This window comes from Thrips palmi, unplaced genomic scaffold (assembly GCF_012932325.1).
Source record: "Thrips palmi isolate BJ-2018 unplaced genomic scaffold, TpBJ-2018v1 HiC_scaffold_1, whole genome shotgun sequence".
Lineage (NCBI taxonomy): Eukaryota > Metazoa > Arthropoda > Insecta > Thysanoptera > Thripidae > Thrips > Thrips palmi.
In genome coordinates, this window is record NW_023144620.1 from 1037233 (window position 1) to 1063448 (window position 26216).

The 26216-nt window shown below is 45.8% G+C and overlaps 2 protein-coding genes across 2 annotated transcripts in view; one reads left to right on the forward strand and one right to left on the reverse strand.

Annotated features, from left to right (window-relative positions):
- LOC117642877 (probable cytochrome P450 28c1) overlaps nt 1-10939 on the reverse strand; it is a 17989-nt gene extending 7050 nt beyond the window's left edge. The window contains exon 1 of the mRNA XM_034381493.1: nt 10789-10939. Within this exon, the coding sequence (XP_034237384.1) occupies nt 10789-10939 (151 nt within the window). The remainder of the gene's footprint in view (nt 1-10788) is intronic.
- Nucleotides 10940-16665: 5726 nt separating this feature from the next.
- LOC117639181 lies at nt 16666-18686 on the forward strand. The gene is made up of 3 exons (XM_034374605.1): nt 16666-16772; nt 17721-17756; nt 18340-18686. Exons 1-3 carry the CDS (start codon nt 16722-16724, stop codon nt 18619-18621), a joined length of 369 nt encoding a protein of 122 aa, XP_034230496.1. The 5' UTR covers nt 16666-16721; the 3' UTR covers nt 18622-18686.
- Nucleotides 18687-26216: the final 7530 nt, after the last annotated feature.

The following is a 26216-nucleotide window of genomic DNA, read 5'->3' on the forward strand; positions in this document are numbered from 1 at the left end:
CGCGCGAGCTGCGGACAGGCGCAACGCCTGCCGCAGCCCACTGTGGTTGCCTTCGGCGCCATTAACAGTGCTGGCCACATCATCTCCAAACCCGCAAAAGGAAGAAGAACCTACCCTTTTGCCAACGTGCTTTCCGCGGCGTTTCCTGAATAAGCCACATGGGAGCCAGCGTCCCTGCCCGGTTGCTAGCCAGAGAGAAGAAAGAGATAGGGTTTAGATGACACTTCAATAATAGCTTAGTGCCATATTATTATTTAAAATGATACATTTTTGGGAGTAGTTTTAGAATTGTTACGGGTAGAAAATAATTTTTTTTGGATGATTTCATCGTGAAACTTCAATTGTATATTCTTAAGTATGTTTTGTCGATTGATAAGAATTTTTTTTTTTTTCTTGTATCCTTTCCCGTTGTGAAAACGGTTATGTATTTGTAATCTCGTATCTAAAAAAAGTATTGTATCGGTCTCACACGCCCCTAGGATTTCTTTTGTAAATCTTAGTATCATAAAGTTTTCTTCACGGAGTCTGTCGGGGTCGACAGTTTCTAGGCCGGGCGGATGTTGAGGGACAACTTCAAAAGTCGCGCGCCGCGACCCGACCCGGCTCACGGCCACCTAGACGAGCGGGTTCGCGGCGCGACGATTGATGCAGCAGTAGCACCGCCCGGCGGGCCCTTCGCGGCCCGCTCCGCGAGCCGCGGGGCCCTCCAGCGAGAACGACACCTCGGCCTCGGGGCGGTCGTAGGGAAGCTAGAATCGTGTAAAGGTGCGTGTGAGGCCAAATCAATCAGTCCAAAGAATATACTCAAAGTCCAATCCAGTGTGAGTGTTCCACTTAATCCAAACCCTCTCGATCAGTAAGAAACCCGGAAAATAGGGAATCTCAACAGACCGAAAGTTGAATCCGATCGGTGTAGATTTTGATGACCAAATGCTATTTTTGAGGGGATCACGCCCATTTCCACGGTCTGCCTGGGAAAGCAGCCTGCCGAAGGCAGGTTAGCGCCGCAGGCCAAGGTAGGTGTATACGCCAGGCGTGGATGGTCGAAACTGGCGCAGCATCGCGAAGCCTGTTACGACAAGACACGGTCTGGCGTACACCTACCTTGTTTTACAAGTTCTTTATTGATTTGCCTATCTCGTGGCAAAGCCGGATTTCCGAATTTCCAACATTGAACAGAAATTTTTCTCAAAAGACAAAAAAAAAATTACCAAAATTTTATCAATTTGAGTAACATAAGAAAAAAACATTTTTCAAAGTAAGATTCCGGCTGCCCTTTGCATGTACACACTGAGATTCCAAACGCTATGAGTAAAGCACGTATGGTGCAATGCAGCTGAGATATCGCACCATACGTGCAATGCGATAGCCACATTGCACCATACGTGCAATGCGATTAGCCACATTGCACCTTACGTGCAATGCGTCCCGAAAATGCCCTATGCTAATGCATGGGATTGGGGAGGCATTGCACTTCATGTGCAATGCTTTTGCATTGCACCAATTGACGCTATACTCATAGCGTTTGGATTCTCAGTGCAGTCAAATCTGGCTTTGCTAGTCTGTTTGCACGACTATTGGGCTCTAAAATAAAAAATCACACTGCCGTAAACTTTTTTCTTCTTCGCAAGGAGAATTTTTGAAGTTTTTCATAGTAAGCAACTAAATCACCAAAAACCAAAGCACTGCCACCTATACTTTGGAAGACCCTCTGTTCGTAAAAAATAGACACAATGACAACCCACGAAAAACGGCATTTCTTGGGTGTTCCAACAGAAATAAGTATCTTGCATTCAGCGCAATCATAGTCTAATCTTGCGAAATCCATCGCAATCTTATTGCAATTTTGTGAAATCCATCGCAATCTTACGAAATCCGACCGCAATCATTGAAATCGCGTGCAATCTGAAGAGATCCGGCGCAATCTACGCAATCCTTGAAATGTCACGCAATCCTGCGAAATCCATGAAATCCCGCCTCCTTGCAATCATGTGTTCACCAAAAGGGGGAGTTATTCCCCCTCGAAAATGACACCGTCATCAGTTTTTACTTATCTTGTAATTCAGCGGGTCAGGAGACTAAACACTTCGCTTTGTAAATTCCGTCATTATTTCTGTAAATTCTGCCGTATTTCATAGGGGGTGAAACTAAAAGTCAACTTGTAGCGCTGCCACGGGTACTGTGGGGTACTATGTATGCCATCTACATCAAATTTAGCCCCTAAAGTTGAACTTTTAAAAAGAACATTTGGTACATCCAAAATGACCCTCTACGCACGGAATCACCCCTTCACTCCTCGTATTTCGTTTTGATTTCTTGTCCTACCCCTCGGCCTCATACTCAGGCTCACAGTGTGCAATTGGGTGTCTTTTCTCAGTGCAATATAGTTTTCCAGTCGTCGCCGATCGAAGAACAAGAAGATGAACCAAGCCGGAACTGGCGCCGGCTACATAACCTCCCAGACTCTCCTTCAAAAGCACTTTCGGTTGTTCCGAACACTTTTTAACACAGGAAATTAAAATATTCGTCGACATTTCTCGCTGGAACCGGGTTTGATACCTACTCCGTTTCTTCCCGGCTTCCGGTTTCGTTCTTCCCATTGTTCGTCGATCGGCGACGACTAGAATGCTCTATTCCAGTTGAAGCATTGACCACGACCACCGTCTTCCTGTCTGTAGTCTCCTGGACGATAAATGGTTCCGTTTTTGGCTTCTCAGGCTTGCCACCTTGACGTAGTTGGCGGCGACGGTTAAGGAGGAACAGAGCCTGGTTCACTTTTAGCTCTTGCCCACATGTGTGGCGCTTGTCGTGTCCACGCTTCTGCTGCTCTTGGGCAGTCTTAATGTTTTTCTTTACAGCCATGATAACAGCCTCTCTGAGCAGTCGCCTTCATTTCTTTCTCAACTGTCACGCAGTACTTCAGTACAGTGTTATAAGGTAGGTTTACGCCAGACCACGTCTTGTCTGTCGTAACAGGCTTCGCGATGTCTCGCGGCCTGTTCCTCCAATCCGCGCCTGGCGTACCTACCTTGGCCTGCGGCGCTAGCCTGCCTTCGGCAGGCAATGGCTTGTCCATCGTCGGTTACTTCTTACTACTTGCATGCTAGGAGGCTCTGCCCCCAGACCCCCCTTCATTCTAGATAGAGTTGCTTTATCTACAGATAGCACGATCTTGACCCTTGTAACTTTTTAACTTGTCGAGGGCGGGCTCCACCCCTCAGACCCCCCTTTCTTCAAGACAGAAGTGATCTGCCCGCAGAAAACTCGATTTTTCGCCGTTTTTAGGTATTTTTCGGCTATAAAAACTGAACCAGTTGAGCTAGGATAGTGAAATTTCGCGTGTGCCGAGCCAAGAACACACCGAAAAAGCATGCAAAATCTCACCGAGATCGGCCAAGCCGTTCAGGAGTAGTGCGGACACGCATGCACGCAGACATGAAAAACTTTTAACCGCACCTGAGTAACGGGCTTCGCTATCGTTCAGCCATAAAAGAAACATAAGTTGACAGCTGAAACTAATCACCGTCGAACACATGTTGAACTCCGATTTAACTAACAAAGTAAGCAGAAAACTACTTTTAAACTCTTTTAAACAATTTTATGCTTAGCCAGTAATTGTTCCTTGAGATTTTTCTTGTGCTTGAATCCCATTGCACAATGATCACACTTGAACTTGGCTGGCCCGTGGGTGAATTTTTCATGGTAATAGGGTACTTTCGTAGATCCCTGAACCGGAAGCACAGAGACGCCATGTTGGCGGAAGGAGATCCATACTTGTCAGGGGAAAGAGACGTTCGTCAAAGGTATCAGCCACACTTAAACATAAACAGTCGTTTGATACTTGTTCGCAGTGCATATGTATTTCGCGAGCAATATTTGTACAGCTCGGCTACAGTTAAGGATCCGAAGAGAGGTTAGTTTCCTGCCAATTTGGCGTCTGCTGGTCTGCTTGCTTCCGGTTCAGGATTCTACGAAAGTACCCTATTGCGTGTTGTTCTTGTCTTAAATTCCTTTGTACGGATACTGCAAGAGAATTTCTGTACCTCAACGGGGTCATCTTCATCGGAATCCTGTGGTTAAAAGGGTTAATTATATTAGTAAAGAGAATTACAAGGTAAGTTTACGCCAGACCGCGTCTTGTCGTAACAGGCTTCGTAATATCTCGCTGCATGTTTCTCCAATCCGCGCCTGGGCGCCTGGCGTACCTACCTAGGCCTACGGCGCTAGCCTCCCTTCGGCAGGCAATGGCTTGTCCGTCGTCGGTTACGTCTAACTTGTTGCGTCCTAGAGACACCCTTCATATTAGATAGAGTTGCTTCATCTACAGGTAACTCGACCTTGACCCTTGTAACTTTTACCTTGTCCAGGCTGGGGGACCCCGCCCCCCAGACCCCCCTTCCTTCAAGACAGGATTGATCTGCCTGCAGAAAACTCGATTTTTCGTCGTTTTTAATGTGTATGTCGACTATAAAAACTGACCTATTTGAGCTAGGATAGTCATATTTCGCGTGTGCCGAGCCAAGGACATACCCTTAAAGTGTTCTAAATCTCACCGAGATCGGCCGAGCTGTTCAGGAGGAGTAGTGCGGACATACAGACACACACACAGACAGAAAAAACTTTCCAACTCTACCCGAGTGACGGGCTTCGCTATCGCTCAGCCAATCATACATGAAGTACACATGAGCGATTCTCACGTTTCGGATTAGTTTTGGCGTCTCTGATTTGCCGACAGTGAGAAATATCCAATTAAGTTTTTCTGATTTTTGGGGTCCTGGATGATTCTAGAGTTATGGCAATGGTATTTATAGTAAAGACCTTGTACTACCTTCCTAAAAACATGAGCCATAAGGTATTCCCATACGTTTTAGTGGGTGTTTTGATCACGGAAATTACGTTATCACGGAAGTTACAAAGTGTGATAATCGGCTTTAACGGCTGACTCGGGCTTGCTGTGGCTTAAAAGTCGTTCCAGGCTCAAATGATACTCTAAGCCCGACATTTAAGCGGAAAATTTTTTCACCTAGTGCTGCTGCAACATTGGGTAAAGGGTGCCACGGAAGTTACAGGTAATAGTTGATACACTCCATTTTATAATGCTCTAGCCCGCTTTGAGACCGTGTACAGCATCTTAGATTTCCGCGACACATGCAATTTTATCCCAGGGACTCCACTTTGATGGCTTGTGTCATGGAAAGTTTAAAGTTTGGCTTGGGGAGAAGTCCAGAGCTGCCTTTTCGAAATTTGTGTAGTGAAATTGCATATTCGTTGGACATTTTTCGTTGCAGCATAAGTACCTTTGAAAGAAGTCTGGCGTATTGGTCTGCGGTTGAAATGGCATACAGGACATGAGCCCCGTCCCGTTTGAGCCCCGATGGTCTGAGCCCCGACCTGAGCCCCAACCTGAGCCCTGGCTGAGCCCCTACTTGAGCCCCGACCCAAGCCCCAATTTCCAGAGCCCGGATTGAGCCCCGACCTGAGCCCCATTTGAGCCCCGCGACGTGAAATCACGCATTTTTGCATGATATATTGCCAAGGGGCTCAAATGGGGCTCAATCGCGGCTCAGGTCGGGGCTCCATCCGGGCTCTGGAAATTGGGGCTTGGGTCGGGGCTCAAGTCGGGGCTCAGACCATCGGGGCTCATGTCCTGTATGCCGTTGAAATTAGCTCGAGACATGCCAAGCTTCGAATCCCCATCGACAGTTGGCAGCATTTTCGAACCACACCGCCACACTGGGGGCGGAAAGTTCAAGTATGTTCTCTTAAAACAATCACGGAAGTTACATTTAGGGTATTCCAAACGCTACGTACACCAATCCAACTAACGTGAACTTTTCGAAATGTGTGCGTTTAGTGGGCAATGGCCCTCCCTTACATCAGAAGCAAACCCCATGTCGATATCTGCGCTCGTTTGGGCACAGGAGTCAGAAGAAACAAAACTACCCCGAAACGTGAGAATCGCTCACTCAAGTTTTCAGCTATTAGGTCATATATTCAAGTTAAGGTGAGGTGTGGGTGAAAATGAAAACTTCCATACCACTTGGCTGAGGTGGTTGAAACTTTAGGGCGTTTAAGTACTAGGTGGGAAACTATTACACACCAAATTTCATCCAAATCTACCCACCCATTTAGCCACAGAAGGATTTTTTCATTGAAATTAAGCGTTTAGTAGAAAAATCAGCCACGGAATGATCTGAAATTTGTTTTGAAGTTACCTAAACCCTCATACTTCAATGTAACGGAGAGATATTTGAATTTTATTATCTCGTTTGGACTGAGCAAACTTCACAATTTTTGGCTGAGCGATAGCGAAGCCTGTTACTCCAGTGGGGTTGAAAAGTTTTTCCTGTCTGTCCGTCTGTCTGTCTGTGTGTCCGCACTACTCCTCCTGCACGGCTCGGCCGATCTCGGTGAGATTTTGCACACTTTTTGGGTATGTCCTTGGCTCGGCACACGCGAAATTTCACCATCCTAGCTCAACTGGTTCAGTTTTTATAGCCGAAAAACACCTAAAAAAAGGCGAAAAATAGAGCTTTCTGCAGATAGATCACACTCTCAGACTCGTATTGACTTTTTTCTCTCCATTATTGACTTTTCATCCTTTGCTTACGTAGATTTTTAAGCAGCAATAATATGTATTATTTCCTTTGTAACCCTGTACAATATTGTTCACTATAAAGACTAAATTGTCATCAATCATTGAATATTTTTTAAGTCAATTGCGTATTGACTCTTTGTCAATAGCAAATTGACTTTAAGTCAATATAACGAATGAAATCCTACATAGATATTGACGAAATAGTACTTTTTATTGCTGTGTAAAATACTCTTTAACAAAGGACAAAAAGTCAATAACAGTCTGAGAGTGCACTTCTGGATTGGAGCAAAGGGGGTCAACACCTCGACAAGTTGAAAAGTGACAAGGGTGAAGATCGTGTTATCTGTAGATAAAACAAACTATTTAGAATGTAGGGGGGTCTGGGGGGCGGAGCCCCCCAGCATTCAACAAGTTAAAAAATAACCGACAATGGACAAGCCATTGCCTGCCGTAGGCAGGCTAGCGCCGCAGGCCAAGGTAGGTACGCCAGGCGTGGATTGGAGGAACAGGCAGCGAGACATCGCGAAGCCTGTTACGACAAGACGCGGTCTGGCGTAAACCTACCTTGTTTAATTGGAAAAAATTAGTTTTTTTCTCAATTTTTTACCACTTAAAGGTAAACAATTCAAGATAGTGGATAGCTATTTAAAATATCTCTCTGTTACATTGTCAGATGGACCACAAAGAACTACTCCAAGAAGTATGGTCAGTATAAAACGAAACTGTATGCGTGGCTAGTTGGCGGAGTAGAAAAAAAATTTCTTCGACACTTGTTGCAAGAGTTGGGTGACCAGAGAAGGCGCATGGATACATCAGTCCATGTTGGATGAACCACTCACTTAGGGGTTCATAACAAAGACCTTTAGGACATGCTGTCGGTAATAGAAGAATATTTTACATTTGTATAACAAGTGCATTAAATTTATCATTTTAATCAATTTTGGTGCAAATTTTCACCCACACCTCACCTTAAGCAGAATGGATTGGATGAACACAGCTTTAGATGCATCGGGAAACAAACTGCACTGTGGCAAAAAGGTACGGAAAATTCTGTTAATTTCTTTGCCAGGATTCTCCGGAGCCCTCTTATCAATATTCTCCGTAGGCTCTTCCAGTATTCTCTGTAAGTCCGCACAGTCTTCTCCGTAGGACCTGGAAGACTGTATAGTTCTACGGAGATCACTGTAAGGTCCTACGGAGAATACTGTAAGAGCCTACGGAGAATATTGATAAGGGGGCTACGGAGAATTACCACAAGCTGTTAACAGAATTTTTCGTAGCTTTTTGCCACAGTGTGACCTGTCTGAAGTGGATGCAGCCGAGGATGGAGGAGAGCTGGAAGCGGAAGATGCGCCATTACTGTGACTCTCCTGAAAGGCAAACCAGGAAAATGGATTACAGCTACAGAAAATCATTTTAAATTTTTAATCTCCTCTCTCACAAAAGAAAGGAACAATAGAAAGATACCTACAAGGTAGGCTTACGCCAGACCGCGTCTTGTAACAGGCTTCGCGATGTCTCGCTGCCTGTTTCTTCAATCCACGCCTGGCGCACCTACCTTGGCCAGCGGCGCTAGCCTGCCTTCGGCAGACAATGGCTCGTCCGTCGTCGATTTTTCTAACTTGTTGCGTGCTGGGGGCTCCGCCCCCCCAGACGCCCCTTTATTCTAGATAGAGTTGCTGAAGCAACTCATCTGATATCATCTGCAGATAATTCGATCTTGACCCTTGTAACTTTTTCACTTGTCTAGGCTGGGGGGTTCAGCCCCCCAGACCCCCCTTTCTTCAAGACAGAAGCGATCTGCCTTTAGACAAGGTAGGTGTACGCCAGACCGTGTTTTGTCGTAACAGGCTTCGCGATGCTGCGCCAGTTACGACAATCCACGCCTGGCGTTACACCTACCTTGGCCTGCGGCGCTTGCCTGCCTGGCTAGGTTTCTTTTCCAGGCAAACGCATACCAATTTGCGTGATTAAAGGTCAAAACAGCATTTGATTTCGTGCCTACGGCTGCATTGGCCTGACTTTTTAACTTGTCGAGGCTGGGGGGTTAGACCCCCCCATTGGCCTGACTTCTTAACTTGTCGAGGCTGGGGGGCCCCACCCCCCAGACCCCCCTTTCTTCACGACAGAAGTGATCTGCCTGCAGAAAACTCGATTTTTCGTCGATTTTTTGGTGTTTTTCGGCTATAAAAACCGAACCAGTTGAGCTAGGATAGTGAAATTTCGCGTGTGCCGAGCCAAGGACGTACCCAAAAAGTGTGCAAAATCTCACCGAGATCGGCCGAGCCTTTCAGGAGGAGTGGCGCGGACACACACACACACGCAGACAGGAAAAATTTTTCAACCCCACCTGAGTAATAGGCTTCGCTATCGCTCAGCCAAAAACTCTATTTTTCGCCGTTTATAAGTGTTTTTCGGCTATAGAAATTAAACCACCTGAGCTAGGATGGTGAAATTTCGCCTGTGCCGAGCCACGGACATACCCAAAAAGTGTGCGAAATCTCACTGAGATCGGCCGAGCCGTTCAGGAGGAGTAGTGCGGACACAAACACAGACAGACAAACAGGAAAAATTTTTCAACCCCACTGGAGTAACAGGCTTCCCTACACTGTGGCAAAAAGGTACGGAAAATCCTGTTAATTTTTTTGCCAGGATTCTCCGTAGCCCTCTTATCAATGTTCTCCGTAGGCTCTTACAGTATTCTCCGTAGGGCCGTGCAGTAATCTCCGTGGGACCGCACAGTCTTCTCCGTAGGGCCTGGAAGACTGTACAGTCCTACGGAGATCACTGTAAGGTCCTACGGAGAATACTGTGCGGTCCTACGGAAAATACTGTAAGAGCCTACGGAGAATACTGACAAGGGGGCTACGGAGAATCAGCACAAGTTGTTTACAGAATTTTCCGTAGCTTTTTGCCACAGTGTATCGCTTAGCCAATCATTTTTTACCTTTATGTTCCTTCATTGTTCCCTTTTTAATGTTCATTAAATCGCTTATTTGCCCTTATTCTTTTCGTCCTGCATGTGACACTACTCGACATACTCCTCTGGCATCCGTATGTCCATTCTCATTGTGAACTATTACAAGGCAGGTTTACGCCAGACCGCGTCTTGTCGTAACAGGCTTCGCGATGTCTCGCTGCCTGTTCCTCCAATCCGCGCCTGGCGTACCTACCTTGGCCTGCGGCGCTAGCCTGCCTTCGGCAGGCAATGGCTTGTCCATCGTCGGTTACTTCTAACTTGGTGCATGCTGGGGAGCTCCGCCCCCAGACCCCCCTTCATTCTAGATCCCTTGTAACTTTTTAACTTGTCGGAGCCCCTTCTTCAAGACAGAAGCGATCTGCCTACAGAAAACTCGATTTTCCGCCGTTTTTTAAGTGTTTTTTCGGCTATAAAAACCAAACCAGTTGAGCTAGGACGGTGAAATTTCGCGTGTGCCGAGCCAAGGACATACCCAAAAAGTGTGCTAAATCTCACCGAGATCGGCCGAGCCGTTCAGGAGGAGTAGTGCGGACACACACACACACAGACGGACAGACAGGAAAAACTTTTCAACCCCACTGGAGTAACCTAACCCCACTGGAGTAACAGGCTTCGCTATCGCTCAGCCAATGATGACACGTGTGCTGCTTCAGAAGAATATAATTTTGTACATTTTAGTTCTTTAAGTGGTTTCCCTTTTTTATGTTCTTTATCGTTTGATGATGCCGACAAAATAACATTAGAAATTATACATTTCAAATTTTTCCCAAGCTTACCTGCTTTCTACCTGATTTGAATTTATTTTTCTTTTCTCTTTTTTTTGGAGGGGGAGGGGGCGGTGGCCCCTAGAAGACCCCGCCACCAGGGCCCTTTTGGTCCCAGTCCGCCCCTGTTCGCCAGGAGTTTTCTCGAAGTTGAAAGATGTGTCATAATCAGCAGAGCCGCCCGCTGCGCCTGCCTCGTCCGGCAAGAGACGAATCAATTCTTCCTGTTTGAGAACGTCAACGGCAGCAGGGTTCTTGCCAAAGACCAAATAAAAAGGCTTCCGAGGAGCCATGGTTGAAGAAAGGTTGACAATGAGACTGCCATCGGCGGACACTTCGTCAAAAGTTGTCAATGACAAATCAGCTGTTCTCTGGACTTAAGAAATACCCAGAAGTAAAAAGAAGTAGTGAATTAAAGGATATTTGGCGTGAAACGGTGGCAATACTAAACTTCGTGATGACGCCATGATCGTCGTCTTTCTCTAACAGATCCAGAATTGGGTCTGGAGGTGGAGGGGGCGTGTACTCTGTGAGCACCGCCAGCGCCGCGGCAGCCACCTCTGTCTCGTTCTGGGTGACATCACGTGATGGTATCATTCCCCATAGCGCCGGATTGGATTCGATAGCCTCTTCGTGGCTGTCAATGTGTGGTGTGGGAAGAACCAGGGGCTCGACCCCAGCAAATTTCTTTGGGGCTGCCTGAAACTCTTCTGTATCATCCTCGTCCTCTGATCCCTCCTCCCCGGCGTCATCCTGAAATTGGATCGGGCCGGACCCGGAGCGTACGAGCTCTTCGTATGCCGCCAGAACCAACTCGTCGGTGTGGCGGCAGCAATTCCCCTACACCTCCGGCGTAATAGAATCACAGGCCTCCCGCCACGCTTGCTCAGCAATCGCCGCTCGGCCTGGCCTATCTCGAGGTACAGTTACTGCCATTATCCGTATTTGAAAGCCAACAGTTGGAATAAATTAGAACTCTGTTCATAAATTTTCTCAATAAGCTTAACGGTTTTATATAGGCAGCTACCTTGCCACGTCCATTTTTTTCTTGCCACAGAAATGCTGTGCGAGGCATTTTGACATTATTGTTGTTATAAATATTATCAATGGACAAGACTTCAGGGAACTCCTTGAAATCCGATTGCATCTCTGATGATGCCCAAAATATGTAAGAAACAACTCCATTTTCTTCAGTGCCAACGATCACCTTTGCACCAGGGTCACTAACCTTCAGATCTTCTAGCTGATCCAGGAAGCGGAAAAAGGGGATAACTCAATTTTGGCCATTTTCCAGCAGAAACCAAAAACTGTTAGCAGGGAAAACTAAAACAAAACAAATGAATGTGCAGATGTTATTAATTTCAAAAAGCTTAAGTAAAATTTTGGAAAAAAAATATGAAAAGTGCAACGTCACTCCGTAGAGGATTTCTGCGACTTAACACTTTCCGTTGAAATGGAAAACAGAGTCAGCTCACCTTATATTTCCTAAACAAAGAGGAATCTGGAGACAAGTGGAACAATAGTCTGCATAAAGTGTATGTTACTCTGGCGTATTTTTTGGAATTGGCTCTTTTTTCCAAATTGAAATTTAAAATTGAGGGGGGGGGGTAAGGTGAGTTGATTCTTTTTAAACTAGATTCATAAAAATCCAAGTTGAGTTTTGCCCATTTGTCATGTGGACTTCGGTTGAGTTATCTCCATTTTCCAATGAAATTTAGACCGTAAAAGGGGTTAAGTTGAGTTATACCCTTTTTCATGTGGATTTTCTTCTAAGCGGCTTGGAATTCAGTCAAATAACTTAGTGTAATGATGAAAACCGTTCTAAGGCACAATAATGTAATAACAACTCAATTTGGGGATAAGTCAGGCTATTCCCTTCTTCCGCTTCCAGGATCAGTTCATCGAGAAACTCTCCAGCACCATCTGTTGTTTCATAAGTCTCACTTCGATTGCTTTTTTCTGGAGCCTTGTCATGGCGTTGCCTGTACAATTCAATAAAATATCATAACAAAATAAGAAATGCCACATGAAACCGAGAGTATCCGACCAATATCCCAAAGTTAATTGGCTGAGCGATAGCGAAGCCTGTTACTCCAGTGGGGTTGAAAAGTTTTGTCTGTCTGTCTGTCTGTGTGTCCGCACTGCTCCTCCTGAACGGCTCGGCCGATCTCGGTGAGATTTTGGACACTTCTTGGGTATGTCCTTGGCTCGGCACACGCGAAATTTCACCATCCTAGCTCAACTGGTTCAGTTTTTATAGGCGAAAAACACCTAAAAAACGGCGAAAAATAGAGATTTCTGCAGATAGACTACTTCTGTCTTGGAGAAAGAGGGGTCTGGGGGGCGGAGCCCCCCAGCTACGACAAGTTAAAAAGTGACAAGGGTCAAGATCGTGTTATCTGTAGATAAAACAACTCTATTTAGAATGTAGGGGGGGTCTGGGGGGCGGAGCCCCCCAGCATTCAACAAGTTAAAAAATAACCGACAACGGACAAGCCATTGCCTGCCGCAGGCAGGCTAGCGCCGCAGGCCAAGGTAGGTACGCCAGGCGTGGATTGGAGGAGCAGGCAGCGAGACATCGCGAAGCCTGTTACGACAAGACGCGGTCTGGCGTAAACCTACCTTGTGTTAAGAACTGAGACAGATTCGTACCTAAATAGATAGACAAAGTAGGTTTACGCCAGACCGCGTCTTGTCGTAACAGGCTTCGCGATGTCTCGCTGCCTGTTCCTCCAATCCGCGCCTGGCGTACCTGCCTTGGCCTGCGGCGCTAGCCTGCCTTCGGCAGGCAATGGCTTGTCCATCGTCGGTTACTTCTAACTTGATGCAGGCTGGGGGGGTCCGCCCCCCAGACCCCCCTTCATTCTAGATCCCTTGTAACTTTTTAACTTGTCGGGGCTGGGGGGCTCCGCCCCCAGACCCCCCTTCTTCAAGACAAAAGTGATCTGCCTGCAGAAAACTCGATTTTTCGCCGTTTTTTAGGTGTTTTTCGGCTATAAAAACTGAACCAGTTGAGCTAGGATAGTGAAATTCCGCGTGTGGCGAGCCAAGGACATGCCCAAAAAGTGTGCAAAATCTCACCGAGATCGGCCGAGCCGTTCAGGAGGAGTAGTGCGGACACACACACACACAGACGGACAGACAGACAGACAGGAAAAACTTTTCAACCCCAATGGAGTAACAGGCTTCGCTATCGCTCAGCCAATAAATAGATGCACTTACTTTGCATCTGTCAGATCTTGGGTCTTTGGACATTGAGAGGTAGAACTGCGCACCACATTCTGCAAAATTGCGGGTTGAACTTTAAAATCAAAGAGGTTGACTACTTGTTTCCCCTCTTCCTTAGAAAGTCGCCTGTTTTCAGGATAACTATCGGAGACGTTTTTGTCGATGTCATGATTGTGTTCAGTGCAGATTTTGGTCACATGCAGCCTCTTAGTGCGTTCGTCATATGTCAGGCGAACCCTTGCTGGGCATTTCATTATAAATGAACCACTGATTAAAAATACATAAATGGTAGTAAGTTACTAGGTAGGTTTACGCCAGACCGCGTCTTGTCGTAACAGGCTTCGCGATGTCTCGTGGCCTGTTCCTCCAATCCGCGCCTGGCGTACCTACCTTGGCCTGCGGCGCTAGCCTGCCTTCGGCAGGCATTGGCTTGTCCATCGTCGTATACTTCTTACATGTTGCGTGCTGGGGGCTCCGCCCCCAAGATCCCCCTTAATTCTAGATAGAGTTTTTTCATCTACAGATAACATGATCTTGACCGTTGTCACTTTCTAACTTGTCGAGGCTGGGGGGCTCCGCCCCCCAGACCCCCTTTCTTCAAGACAGAGGTGATCTACCTGCAGAAAACTCGAATTTTTGCCGTTTTTAGGTGTTTTTCGGCTATAAAAACTGAACCAGTTGAGCTAGGATAGTGAAATTTCGCGTGTGCCGAGCCAAGAACATACCTAATAAGCCTGCGAAATCTCAGCCAGATCGGCTGAGCCGTTCAGGAGGAGTAGTGTACAGACACACACACACACAGACAGACAAAACTTTTCAACCGCACTGGAGTAACGGGCTTCGCTATCGCTCAGCCAACAAATAGTGAAAAAACACCTTATTAAAAGAATTTCACAAGCCTTGGGTTTGGCCGTTGGCCTGTGCTGTTGCTTCGGACTGGATCAAGACCGTCTTGCCATCGCCACCCACCCCACCCTCCCATACTGATCTTTCTTTTCTTTGATATAATTTTGAGCCACGAATTAAAATACAAGGTAGGTTTACGCCAGACCGCGTCTTGTCGTAACAGGCTTCGCGATGTCTCGCTGCCTGTTTCTCCAATCCGCGCCTGGCGTACCTACCTTGGCGCGGCGCTAGCCTGCCTTCGGCAGGCAATGGCTTCTCCATCGTCGATTTTCCTAACGTTTTGCGTGCTGGGGGGCTCTGCCCCCCAGACCCCCCTTCATTTTAGATAGAGTTGCTTCATCTGCAGATAACGCGATCTTGACCCTTGTAGCTTTTTCACTTGTCCTGGCTCCGCCCCCCAGACCCCTCTTTCTCCAAGACAAAGGCGATCTGCCTACAGAAAAACTCGATTTTTCGCCGTTTTTTAAGTGTTTTTCGGCTATAACAAGCTAGGGCCCGCCCTTCCGTCGAACCGAGTTGACAGCTCCGCTTCGCTGTGCCGGCAACTCGGTTCGTCAGGGGGCCGGCCCAGCTTGGCCTGCCGGCGGCCTTTTCTCGGGCCTTCGGCCCTCGCATCAGACCCAACTTGGCCAGTCGAAGGCCCGGTCCTTCGGCCCGCTCGCATCACACACACCGTGAGCGGGTAAAGCAAAGTTATCGATGTACCATCGTGACTTAGGCCCGCCCTTCTATTCACAATATGCAATAGTCCTTACACTTTTTACTCCAACTGTCCTTAGAATATGCCCATTTCATTTGTCTCTTCGCCCTCATTCCGAAAATACCCATAATTGCCATGCTACTGCAACTCCTTGCAATAGAGGCACAGCAGGAGCGCAAAACGAGTCCGTCGCACTTTTTCCCATAACTCATGAAGGCGGGCTCCTGGACCCCCCTTCCGACCCCTCGTTGAAGAGGTCTTGCCAAGACCTATCGAAAACTTAAGTAAAAATTTTCAGTCGGTCGACCCCCTTTTTTCAAGATCCTGATGTGACTAATAGACGAAGTCGGGCTCCTGGACCCCCTTTCCGACCCCTCGTTGAAAAGGTCTTGCTGAGACCAATCGAAATCTGCAATAATTTTTTTTTTAGTCGGTCGACCCCCTTTTTTGAAGATCCTGATGTGACTAATAGACGAAGTCGGGCTCCTGGACCCCCTTTCTGACCCTCGTTGAAAAGGTTTTGCTGAGACCAATCGAAATCTGCAATAAATTTTTTTAGTCGGTCGACCCCTTTTTTGAAGATCCTGATCTGGCCAACTTGTAAAAGCGGCCGATGGGGTCGGGACCAGGTCCATTCATCTTGTCTCGTCGCCCCGATTCCAAAAATACCCCTATGTGCCCTGCTAGCACTAATAATGGCGGAAATCCCCCTCCCGGTCATGTAAACCATGATGCACCTGCAGCAGCCCTTGTGCGACCCGGACGGGATTTGCACCACCGGATTATTTGTTTGGACGGTACTCCTGAAGTACCCTCCAAATCTGGTTACTCTAGCTCAACTCCTTCCTTGTACACAGACGCCAACAACAACAACACACGGACACAAAGGCAAATGCATGGGCCCTCCCCCTATTTTTTGAATAGAAGGGCGGGCCAAAAACCAAACCAGTTGAGCTAGGATGGTGAAATTTCGCGTGGGCCAAGCCAAGGACATACATAATAAGCCTGCAAAATCTCAGCCAGATCGGCCGAGCCGTTCAGGAGGAGTAGTGTACACACACAGACACACAGACAGACAGGAAAAATTTTTCAACCCCACTGGAGTAACAGGCTTCGCTATCGCTCAGCCAATCAAACGAATACATAGGTTACTTTTCTCAAAACGATCGTTTTTCAAAACCTTTGCATTTTCACTGGTGTACCCCCTTAATGAGTGTCCCCAAAGCCACCATCAAGTTTCCTACATGATTCTGATAACATTGCATGAATTTTGCAACCGCCATCTTTTCTCATCCTTACATTTGAATTGCAAGTTATGTTAAAGTGACCTGAGCCAACAACAAAAAGACAGCGCGTGGCATTAGATACCGGCTTCACAGGAACAGAACATTCATCGTAAGTACTCCAGAGCCCTCCATTGGGAAACAACCGTCTCTTGTGTAGATAAGAGAAGGTACCAGTTTCAATGTTGCCTTTAAAGAGTGTGGCACCCAACTTCTGGGAACCAGTCACAGACGACCGACTTCTCTGCGGCATCCACTAGCCATGGCTTCCAAGTACTCGATGCTCTTGCTGGCCATCAGCGCCTCCTGCCTCGTAAGTTGTGCTAGTTTCGGCTTGGAACGTGTGTGTTCCACACGCATTAAAGGCCCAAGAATCATTTGCCTCATAACTTGAAAGAAAATGAAGGCATTGTAGAATTGAATCGTGTTGTGAAGATATGCTTCTTATTGTGAAGGATTTTACTACATTTAACAAGCATTTCTTTGTTGATTTCACTGAGATTCCAAACGCTATGAGTATAGCACGTATGGTGCAATGCGCTGTGATATCGCACCATACGTGCAGTGCCACAGCCATATTGCACCTTTGGTGCAATGCTTCCCGAAAAGTCCCTATGCTAATGCATGGGAATTTGGAGGCATTGCACTTCATGTGCAATGCTTCTGTATTGCACCAATTGACGCTATACTCATAGCGTTTGGATTCTCAGTGTTTACAGCGCTTTTCCAAGTTTCGTATGCAGCCTCCTTGGGTTACGCAGAATTTTGCTCCATAATAAGAAGCAATTCTTCACAGATTTTACGATGCATTCATTTTCTTCAAATTACGAGGCGATTCCTCGTAAACATAATTTTCTGTAAACTGAATGGTTTGGAGGCTGGGACCGAAAGCTGCACGAATGACTTGTGTAAATCTGCTCAGAGGTCAGAAAACTGTCCACAAACCTGATCAAAACTCACGCACCTCTGAAAGCTGAAAACTTACTCTTGCATTCTGAAGATCTCATGCCTTCACCTGATAAGTTTTCGCAATTTCAGCTTTCAGAGGTGCGCGAACACAATATTCACACGAATGAAATGCCTGACACGTACACATCGGACAAAATAAATTCGAGGAAAGTGGTCCATTATTGGGGACACACTGACTGCGCCCGCCCACCAATCGACTGGGAATGTGACCGTAAAAGCGGTTTCCAGTTACTGAACAAATCTGGCACATCTTCCTGTCTTTGCCACCACTAATGCTTGTCATAATTTACAGATGGCCGCTGTTTCGGCGGTTGCGATTGAGAAGAAGGTACGTTATAATACGAAACCGGAATAATTAGCAACAGAAATGAGATCAGTATGTCATTCGCCGCACAGTATAAACTCTACGAAGAATCGCTTTGTAATGCAATGAAAATAAAGGCATTGAAAAATCTTCAAAGAAATTCTTCGCATTTCGGAGCAAAATAATTTGTGATAGGGAGCATTGTTTCATAATATGGAGCAACTCTGCGATGCCTTCATTTTCTGCGTAGTTATGAAGCAAACGCTTCGTAGGCTGAGTGCCCATTTCCGAGGGGTCCCTCACCTCGTCTAGTCAGTGTACACCCCCGACTCTAGTCACTGCCTTTGTCTCGTCCCTTAAAAAGACGGCACAACAACGTATCTTTGCCCTATTTGCAGCAAATTTGTGTCGCATTTCATTAAATTTTCCATCTAATCAAAGTGGAAATTCACTCTAGTCACCAGTCAGTGTACACCCATTTTCGAAGTGAGGTACCCCTCGCCCATTTCGGAACGAACGACTCCGGTGCGTGACAGACTTGACCACAGAACCCACCTCTTGAGGAATATCTTTTTCACCAATTCACCTGTTTTCCTGTTGTTCACAGGTTGCCGCTGAAGGGTCCTGCAGCAAAACTTCGTTGGACAATCTCGAAGCCACGATCGAGCTCTGCGCTCGAAACGTGGAGGTCGAGCAGTTCGCTGATCCTTCTTGGGAGTGTGCCCGCACCGTCTCCGGCTACCTGGAGGACGCCGACGAGTGCGACTGGAGCGTCGTTCCCGACTATCTGGAAGACTGCCTGTCTGGCTTCGGCTTCGTCGACGATGCCGACATCAAGCCGGCTGTGAACTGCATCAAGCTCGCCATCAAGTCAGAAATCTGCTGTTAGACATAGAAGCAGCACAACGTGCCTTTTTACTGGCAGTCATTATGAATGAAACATTCTTGAAGTCAGTTGTGTTTATGCTTTACCCTCAATGTCTTACGGTGAAAATACTATGCCCATATAACATATTATAGAGGAGATTTTCTCTGAAGCACCCTAGAAATTCGACAAAATAGCAGGGTTGGGGGATCCATGGCCACTTGAGATTTATGACCACTGGCGTACCATAATGCCTGGACCTTTTCAACGAGTGGCCGTTGCGGAGTCCTTGAGTCCGCAGGAGTCAAGGGAATCCATGTCACGGACTGGTTTTGCGCCACTGCAGACCCTCCCTTGCTTATGAATAGGGGGAGGTTGGGTAAGAAAAGTACACTAGAGACTCGGGTAAGAAAAGAACACTCGTTATATCTCCGAACTGAAACTACACTGAACCATAACGTTAGTGGTTTTGGAAAGAGTGGTCATCCCGCTGACAAAAAATAAATTTAGCCCAGTTCTACATATAATAGTTAGAATCAAACTGCACGTTTGAAAAAAACATTAAAAATAACTATGAAAATATATTTTTTTTATGTTTGTACTTTGAAGTACAGCTTCCTGCAGAATCAGCCGACAGTCCAATGTAAGGTGCCACCTTTTAGCTTAGACCATCATCTTTGAAAAAACAGTGCCGTTCGATGCTCTTAGGCTTCAACACAATTTTATTTAAGTGTGAAAATGAAATGGGCAAGAAAAGTACAGTCGGCTGGGGAAGAAAAGTACAGGCATTTGGGAAAAAAAGAACACCCTCTTACACTGAGAATGAATTGGTCACCACCATCACCCTTTCAATGGGTGATGCAACTTCGTTGCCCAAATTTTGGTGACGAAAAATTCATCACCCGAAATTTGGTAACAGGCGTTTGGTCACCCAAATTTGGGTAACGCCGTCGGCGACGCTGTGAGGTTATCGATGGCGTCCTTCCGGGGCCACCACGATGACCGGAGGCCTCAACACCACATTGGGTCATCGTGGTGGCCTCGGAAGAGCGTCATCGGGGACCTTACGGCGTCGCCGACGGCGTTACCCAAATTTGGGCGACGATTTTATGACTGCCCAAAATTTGGTCACCGCGGGCTCGTCACCCAAATTTGGGCAACGGTGCGTGCGTTACCCAATGAAAGGGCGATGGTGGTGACTCTTTCATTCTCAGTGTAGAAACTAAAAGTGGGATGAAAAATGAATTGATCACGGAAATAGATTTGGTTAGGCGCGACAAGCAAAACATGCCAACACACGTTATAGAATTAGACTCGAAATAAACAAGTTATTGGGCATTTACGTGAAAAGGGGAAGAAAAGTACAAAAATGCTGTACTCACTTATCTCTGAGAAAAGGCTTCTTGGACCTTCTGTGATGACTCCATGTAGAATCAGAACCAATTGACCGATTTCGACGAAACTTGAACTAATGGCAAGTGAAAGCTCTCCATTTTAGGGGTAAACCTGTATTGAGCCAAGATTGGCGGTCTCCTGGTTCGAAATCGCAATTATTTTCGTTGTACTTTTCTTTCCCGGTGGTGTACTTTTCTTAGCCTTTTCAAGGAATTCCGAAATCACTTACATTTCAGCATGTTGTACGTAATGTGGGGAACTATAATCAATGAGCATTGATCCATTTCATTAGGAAGGCATTAGATTACAAGTTCACGAGAGCAGAATAGTTGAATCCTCATTTGGAACTTCTGTACAGTGCAAAGTACGCGTTTTGTACTTTTCTTCCCCAACCTACCCCTAGTGGGAGCAAGACAAATTTGGATCTTTATGGAATCCTGAGAAAAGTAATGGTCTTTGTTGGCTGAGCGATAGAAGCCCATGCCGGGTTTTGGCGCACCAAAAAGTGACTGGTCGTGCGTCTGTCTGTCTGTAACTCACGTTTCGCAGCAACCACAGCACAAAGTTTCAAAATTTCGCACCGAAAGGCTCCTAAATCTCCCCCACGGGGCGTTTATCTCAGATTAACAATTAAGAGCGTTTGAAATATTCAAAACGTCGCTTTGAATTAGGGTAATTAGCTAGGTTAGGTTGGTAGCAGCGAGTGGCTGACCAATTTCTCATACCGGCTACCGCGCTTGCAAGCGGTCTACAAAACAGGACGGCACTTCTGCAAATAAACAAATTAAAGAGCAAAGGGGTTCTCTAGTAGGCTCTGGTATATTTTGTTAACATACTAGAATGATTGAAACCCTTAAGGAGTGTCAACAGAAAAATACGAAAAATGAAAGTGAGAATGTTTTGCGTGTTTCATTCCCCTCTCCCCCCTTCCCTGTCACAGGGAAATCTTCCTTCAGGTCAGTGCACTGTGAGTGTAGTTGTGGGTTGTATGTAAATAGAATGTTTTCTTTGCCTTTTGACTTGTGTGCATCATCTGACTTTATTTCCTCTGGTAGGGAGAGAGGGGCGATTCGCAACAGGGGCGATTCGTTGCTGAGCGAAGCGAAGCACCCTGTTGGGGAATTTAAACGTTCGAATTGTCCCCCCCTTCCCCTCCGGATACCTTTAGTTTACCATAGGTATCTTATTATTGATCTTAATCTTATACCTATATATGTAAACATATGTAGGTCAATAATAATTTTCAATATAATCACTTCCTAATTTACTGCTGATGAAAATGCATTTCCATCTCCCGCAAAATCCAGCTCAGCAGCGAGGCCGAAGGCCTTCCGCTGGCTAGTAACAAATGTGTTTCGCGGCCTTTCGTTAACAGCGTGGACACTCCAATGGCGATAAGAAACCATCCTCCCTGTTCTCTCAAGTGCCTACATCCGCGCAATGTCAACGCGATCTTCAGTGAATTGTCCTCTGAAGTGGTCTACTTTGCGTCATGACTCCTGGAAGGGACTGCGGCTCGATTCAAAGAATGTGAAGCTGCAGAAAAGCGCTTTGTACACTGCGATTCCAAAACAGAAAGCCCGTAGGTGGAATGCATTGAGATAAAGCACCATGTGCAATACTGTAGTCACATTGCACCTTACGTGCTATGCCTTCCGTAAATGCCCTGTACTAACAAGGTAGCTGTACGCCGGACCTTTTCTCGTCGTAACTGGCTTCGCAATGCTGCGCCAGTGACGCAATCCACGCACACTTATCATCTTACGATGGTAACGCGAACGTAACATACGCTGAAATCAAAACATGCGTATTACGCTGAAATGTCATCGTACTACAATCGCAACCAACGTACCTTACGTTCAGAACGTGCGTAATACGTTGAAAATCCTGCGTACCTTACGTTGACATTCGTGCGTATTATGCAGGTTGGAAATTGGTCGTACCTTACGATGGAAAATCATCGTATTACGCACGAAAACCAACGTAAGATGATAAGCGTGCGGGTTCCGGACAATTCGTCCCCGAAAATTCGTTCCAAGGACTTTTGGGTCCGCAAACGATTCGCCCCCGGTAAAATTGGTCCCCAAACGTGTCCCCGGTTTTAGAATGGTCCCAGCCGGGACGGTCCCCATGTCGGACCAAGACATTACCACGAATGTGACGCATGATATCTCTTGATTTGTGTCGTGTCACATCCAAACAAATGTGACACACGTTCGTTCCAATGTGACATGCCCGAATTGTCACATTCAATCGAACGTGACACCCCATAATCCACCGATCATGGCGTGTCACATTCAAAAGAACATGAAAAATTGAGCATGTCACATTACGATTACAACAAATGTCACAGTACTACGTGGGTGTCACATTCGTTTTAATTTGACAGTTCTCCAGCTGATTTCACACCCGGAGTAATGTGACAAAGCGGTGCCGTATGACACATTCGTTCGTCTGTAAATTTTCGCCGTTTGTCACGCCTAAACTAACATCGCCGTTATCACGTTAATATACGAACGTGCCGTCACGTTCGTTGGCTACTAGTGTATAGGAGTGTTAGTGTTGTAGATCGCTACGACACTTACCACGAGGCAGACGACATCCTGTGCTACCTGCGCGCCGTCGGCCACAACGTGACGGAGAATATATAAAAGTCTTTGGCTGCACCTTTTCTTTCTTAAGTTTTGAAGTAAAAAAATGAAATTCTGAAAAACATTATTTAGGGGCAAATTGTCTAGGGACCAGTCATATTTGGGGACGAACAGTGTGGGGTACCTATTGTCCCGGGGACGAAATGGGGGGTACGAATAGTCCGGGGACCAATTTTCGGGGACGAATTGTCCTAGACCCCAATCCACGCCTAGCGTTACCTTGACCTGCGGCGCTTCCTGTTTGCCTTCGGCAAGCCGTCACTGAAATTCATGTTGAAGCAATGATGACAGCACTCCGTGGTGCAGCATTCAAAGAGGGTTCATGATCGAAAATGCCCATATTTGTCTTGCAACTGAAGCTCATTGCAATCGAAGCCCAGCAGAAGCGCAAAACGAGTCCGTGGCACCGATTGCCACAATTCAAGTAGTCGGGCTCCTGGACCCCCTTCCGACCCTCGTTCTGAAGGTCGTGGCGAGTATCTGAAACCGCAATGAAATTTTGCAGTCGGTCGATCCTCTTTTTTCAAGATCCTGATCTGGTGAACTCGAGGAAGCGGTCGACTCTGTCGAAACCAGGTTTGTTGAATTTGTCTGGTCGCCCTAATTCCACACTCTAAGGTTCTTACGGATGACTTCATCCGTATTACAAAGAATTGCATCCGTACCTTACAACCCAGGGGACAGAAAGTTGTCATATTGACGTCAAGTGACTTGAAAATGACAAAAATCTGTCACGATCCGGAATCGTGATCACAGATGACGTTAATTTGACGCAGGGTTATTTCGCCGACAAAATCGACCTGACCTCCGATAGTGTTGTAAAAGTTGGTGCACCGATAATTAAGATAAGAAAATGTTGTTAACGGATCTCGGAAGTGGACGGAGTCAAGGTGTCGTCCGCGTGATGTCATCGAGACGTACATGTACACTAGCGCTGCGTGCGGTCAGACTAGAAACGTTATTTCGTAATTCGCGCGTCTTTTTTGGCCGGTTTCAACAAATGTGCAGATGTTCCAACGTATTTCTTTTCCTCATTGATAATTATTCAGTTAATTAATGAGTCGTCTTCTAGTTATCTTCTGACTGTTTCCACGTGTTTGTTTTATTAAAATATGCTCCTTTGACTACCGTCGTAGTGACGCCATCCCTACCCCACCCCCTGCCCGCCCCCTTCGTTTCGTTCCAGACTTGCTTCAACCTGTTTGACAGTGTTTGGATTGTGTTGTGGGTGGCTACCGGTGTCTCGTGATCGTGGTTGTTGTTGGTCCAATTTGGATTTGGAGTTTACATAAGTTGTTTAGTTGTGAAAGGCAAGTATACCCATCAATTTATTTGTATGGTTTCTTGCTACCAGAGCCAAATAACACTGGGCTTGTTTCGAGTTTGGTTAACCAACCTTCGTAGTTCGTTTCAGCTCACACTGAAAGTACTTTTTATATGTAATCACAACAGCACACTTAAGTGCTCTAAGTGTGGATCAGTTCACACTTAAGTTTTCTGTGCAGATTCATATGTCGTTTTCCCCAAGTCTCAGTACTTTTTGTTTTCAGATTTCGTGTCATTTGGTTTTCTTTGATTCGGCTACCAGAAGTTTTTTGGATTTTTGGATTCTTATATTGTGTCAAGATGGCTGATGAACAACTTCCTGATCTTGAAGACGTAAGTTTCATGTAGAGATTTTTTGTTTATTGTTTGCGTCAACATGGATCAGCCACGGGACCGAGCTGGTCCTCGTAGAGACAGGGCTGCAGCTGCCAGAAGGATGTGGCTGGGTGACCTGAGGGATGAGGCACAACATTTGTCTGATGAAGAAATTGAAGATTTTGATTCTGACATTGAGGATGAACATGTTGTCGAAGCGCAAGCAGATTTGATGGAGAATATGGAAGAAGGTGCTAACTTGGACGATGAAATTGATACAGATGATTATGATGGAAACGATGGGAATGGGCATGCAGAAAATTTTGATGCAAATGATTCTGATCAAGAAAATGATAGTGATTCCGAAGAGAGTGAGGGTAATGTGGATGGCCATGTTATGAGCGGATCTGATGGAGAGGGCAGCATTGGGAGTCGAAGTGATGATAGTGTGGGCCCAGCTGAAGAAAATGAAGCTGACAGAAATTTAGCTCTTTTGGGAAATCTCAGGGAGTGGGCTCGCTTTGGTGTTTCAATTAACAAAGTTGATGAAATTTTAACAATTCTTCAGCCTCATCATCCCTTCTTGCCTAAAACTTGTAGAACTCTTCTCCAAACACCAACTTCAGGACCTTTCCAAGACATAGGAGGTGGTACATTCTGGTACAAGGGTATAATGCCTAACCTTCTGTCCAGAGTGTCACTGCAATATTTAGAGAAGCACCAGGAAATATTGCTTGACATAAACATAGATGGAATCCCTCTTCATACAAGTAATTCTATGCATTTTTTCCCTATTCTAGGATGTCTTTCTGGGGAAGAGGAACCTTTTATAATTGCAATTTGGCATGGACCTGCCACTAAACCTAATAATTTAGAGGCATTTCTGCATGATTATGTTGAGGAAGTCAGAGTTTTACAACAAAATGGTTGCAGGCTGTTCAATAATGTCTACAATTTTAGAATTAGAAATTATATTTTGGATGCAGTGGCTCGCTCTTTTATCAAGTGTTGTGTTGGACACAATGGAACTTATTCGTGTGAGAAATGTGATGTTCGAGGTGTCTGGTACAGAAACAGAACTACATATACTAGCCTGAATTTCCATCTGAGAACTGATGAGTCTTTTAGGGAGAGAGAAAATCCACTGCACCATCATCACCAAAGGTCTCCTCTTGAGGACATTCACACTGGAATGGTTTCTCAATTTAGATTAGATCCTTTGCATCTGATTTTTCTTGGGTGTTTTAAACGGTGGTTGCAATTTATTTTGGTGGATGGGGATTTTAACATAAGTGATGATGAGCTCACTACAATGTCAAACTCATTGTTAGAAATCAAAGACTTTACACCATCTGAATTCAACAGGAAGCCTCGTGCATTGATAAGAGGCAGCAACAAACTGAAAGGGCACGAACTACGAAGAATGCTTTGCTATGATGGTCTTAAAATTTTTCAACACTTGAATGAAAATCTGTACAGAAATTATCTTATGCTGCATTCTGCTATTTACATCTTATCTTGCTCACATTTAAGGGCATTTCATGAAGTTGCCGATCACATACTGGGAGACTTTCTAAACCATAGTCAACAAGTATTTGGACGTCACTTTATTGTGTATAACCTGCATGCATTGCGTCACATTGTGAGGGAGTGTGATGAAAATGGCACCCTATTGGACTTTGCGGCTTTCAAATATGAAAATTATCTGGGCGTTATCAAGCACCTCCTCAGGTCTGGATCCGAGTCAGTGCAACAGGTTTACAACCGAGACAGTGAAAGGAATGGCCATCTGGTGCAGCAGAAGGAGGAAGTGGATGAGAACGCTGTTGTTCTTAGTAGAAGACATATAAGACCAGGAGGTGAAATTATTGAGGGAGTTCAGTACCGCTCATTAGAATTTAGCAAAATCAAATTGGCTTTGAACAATGCTGA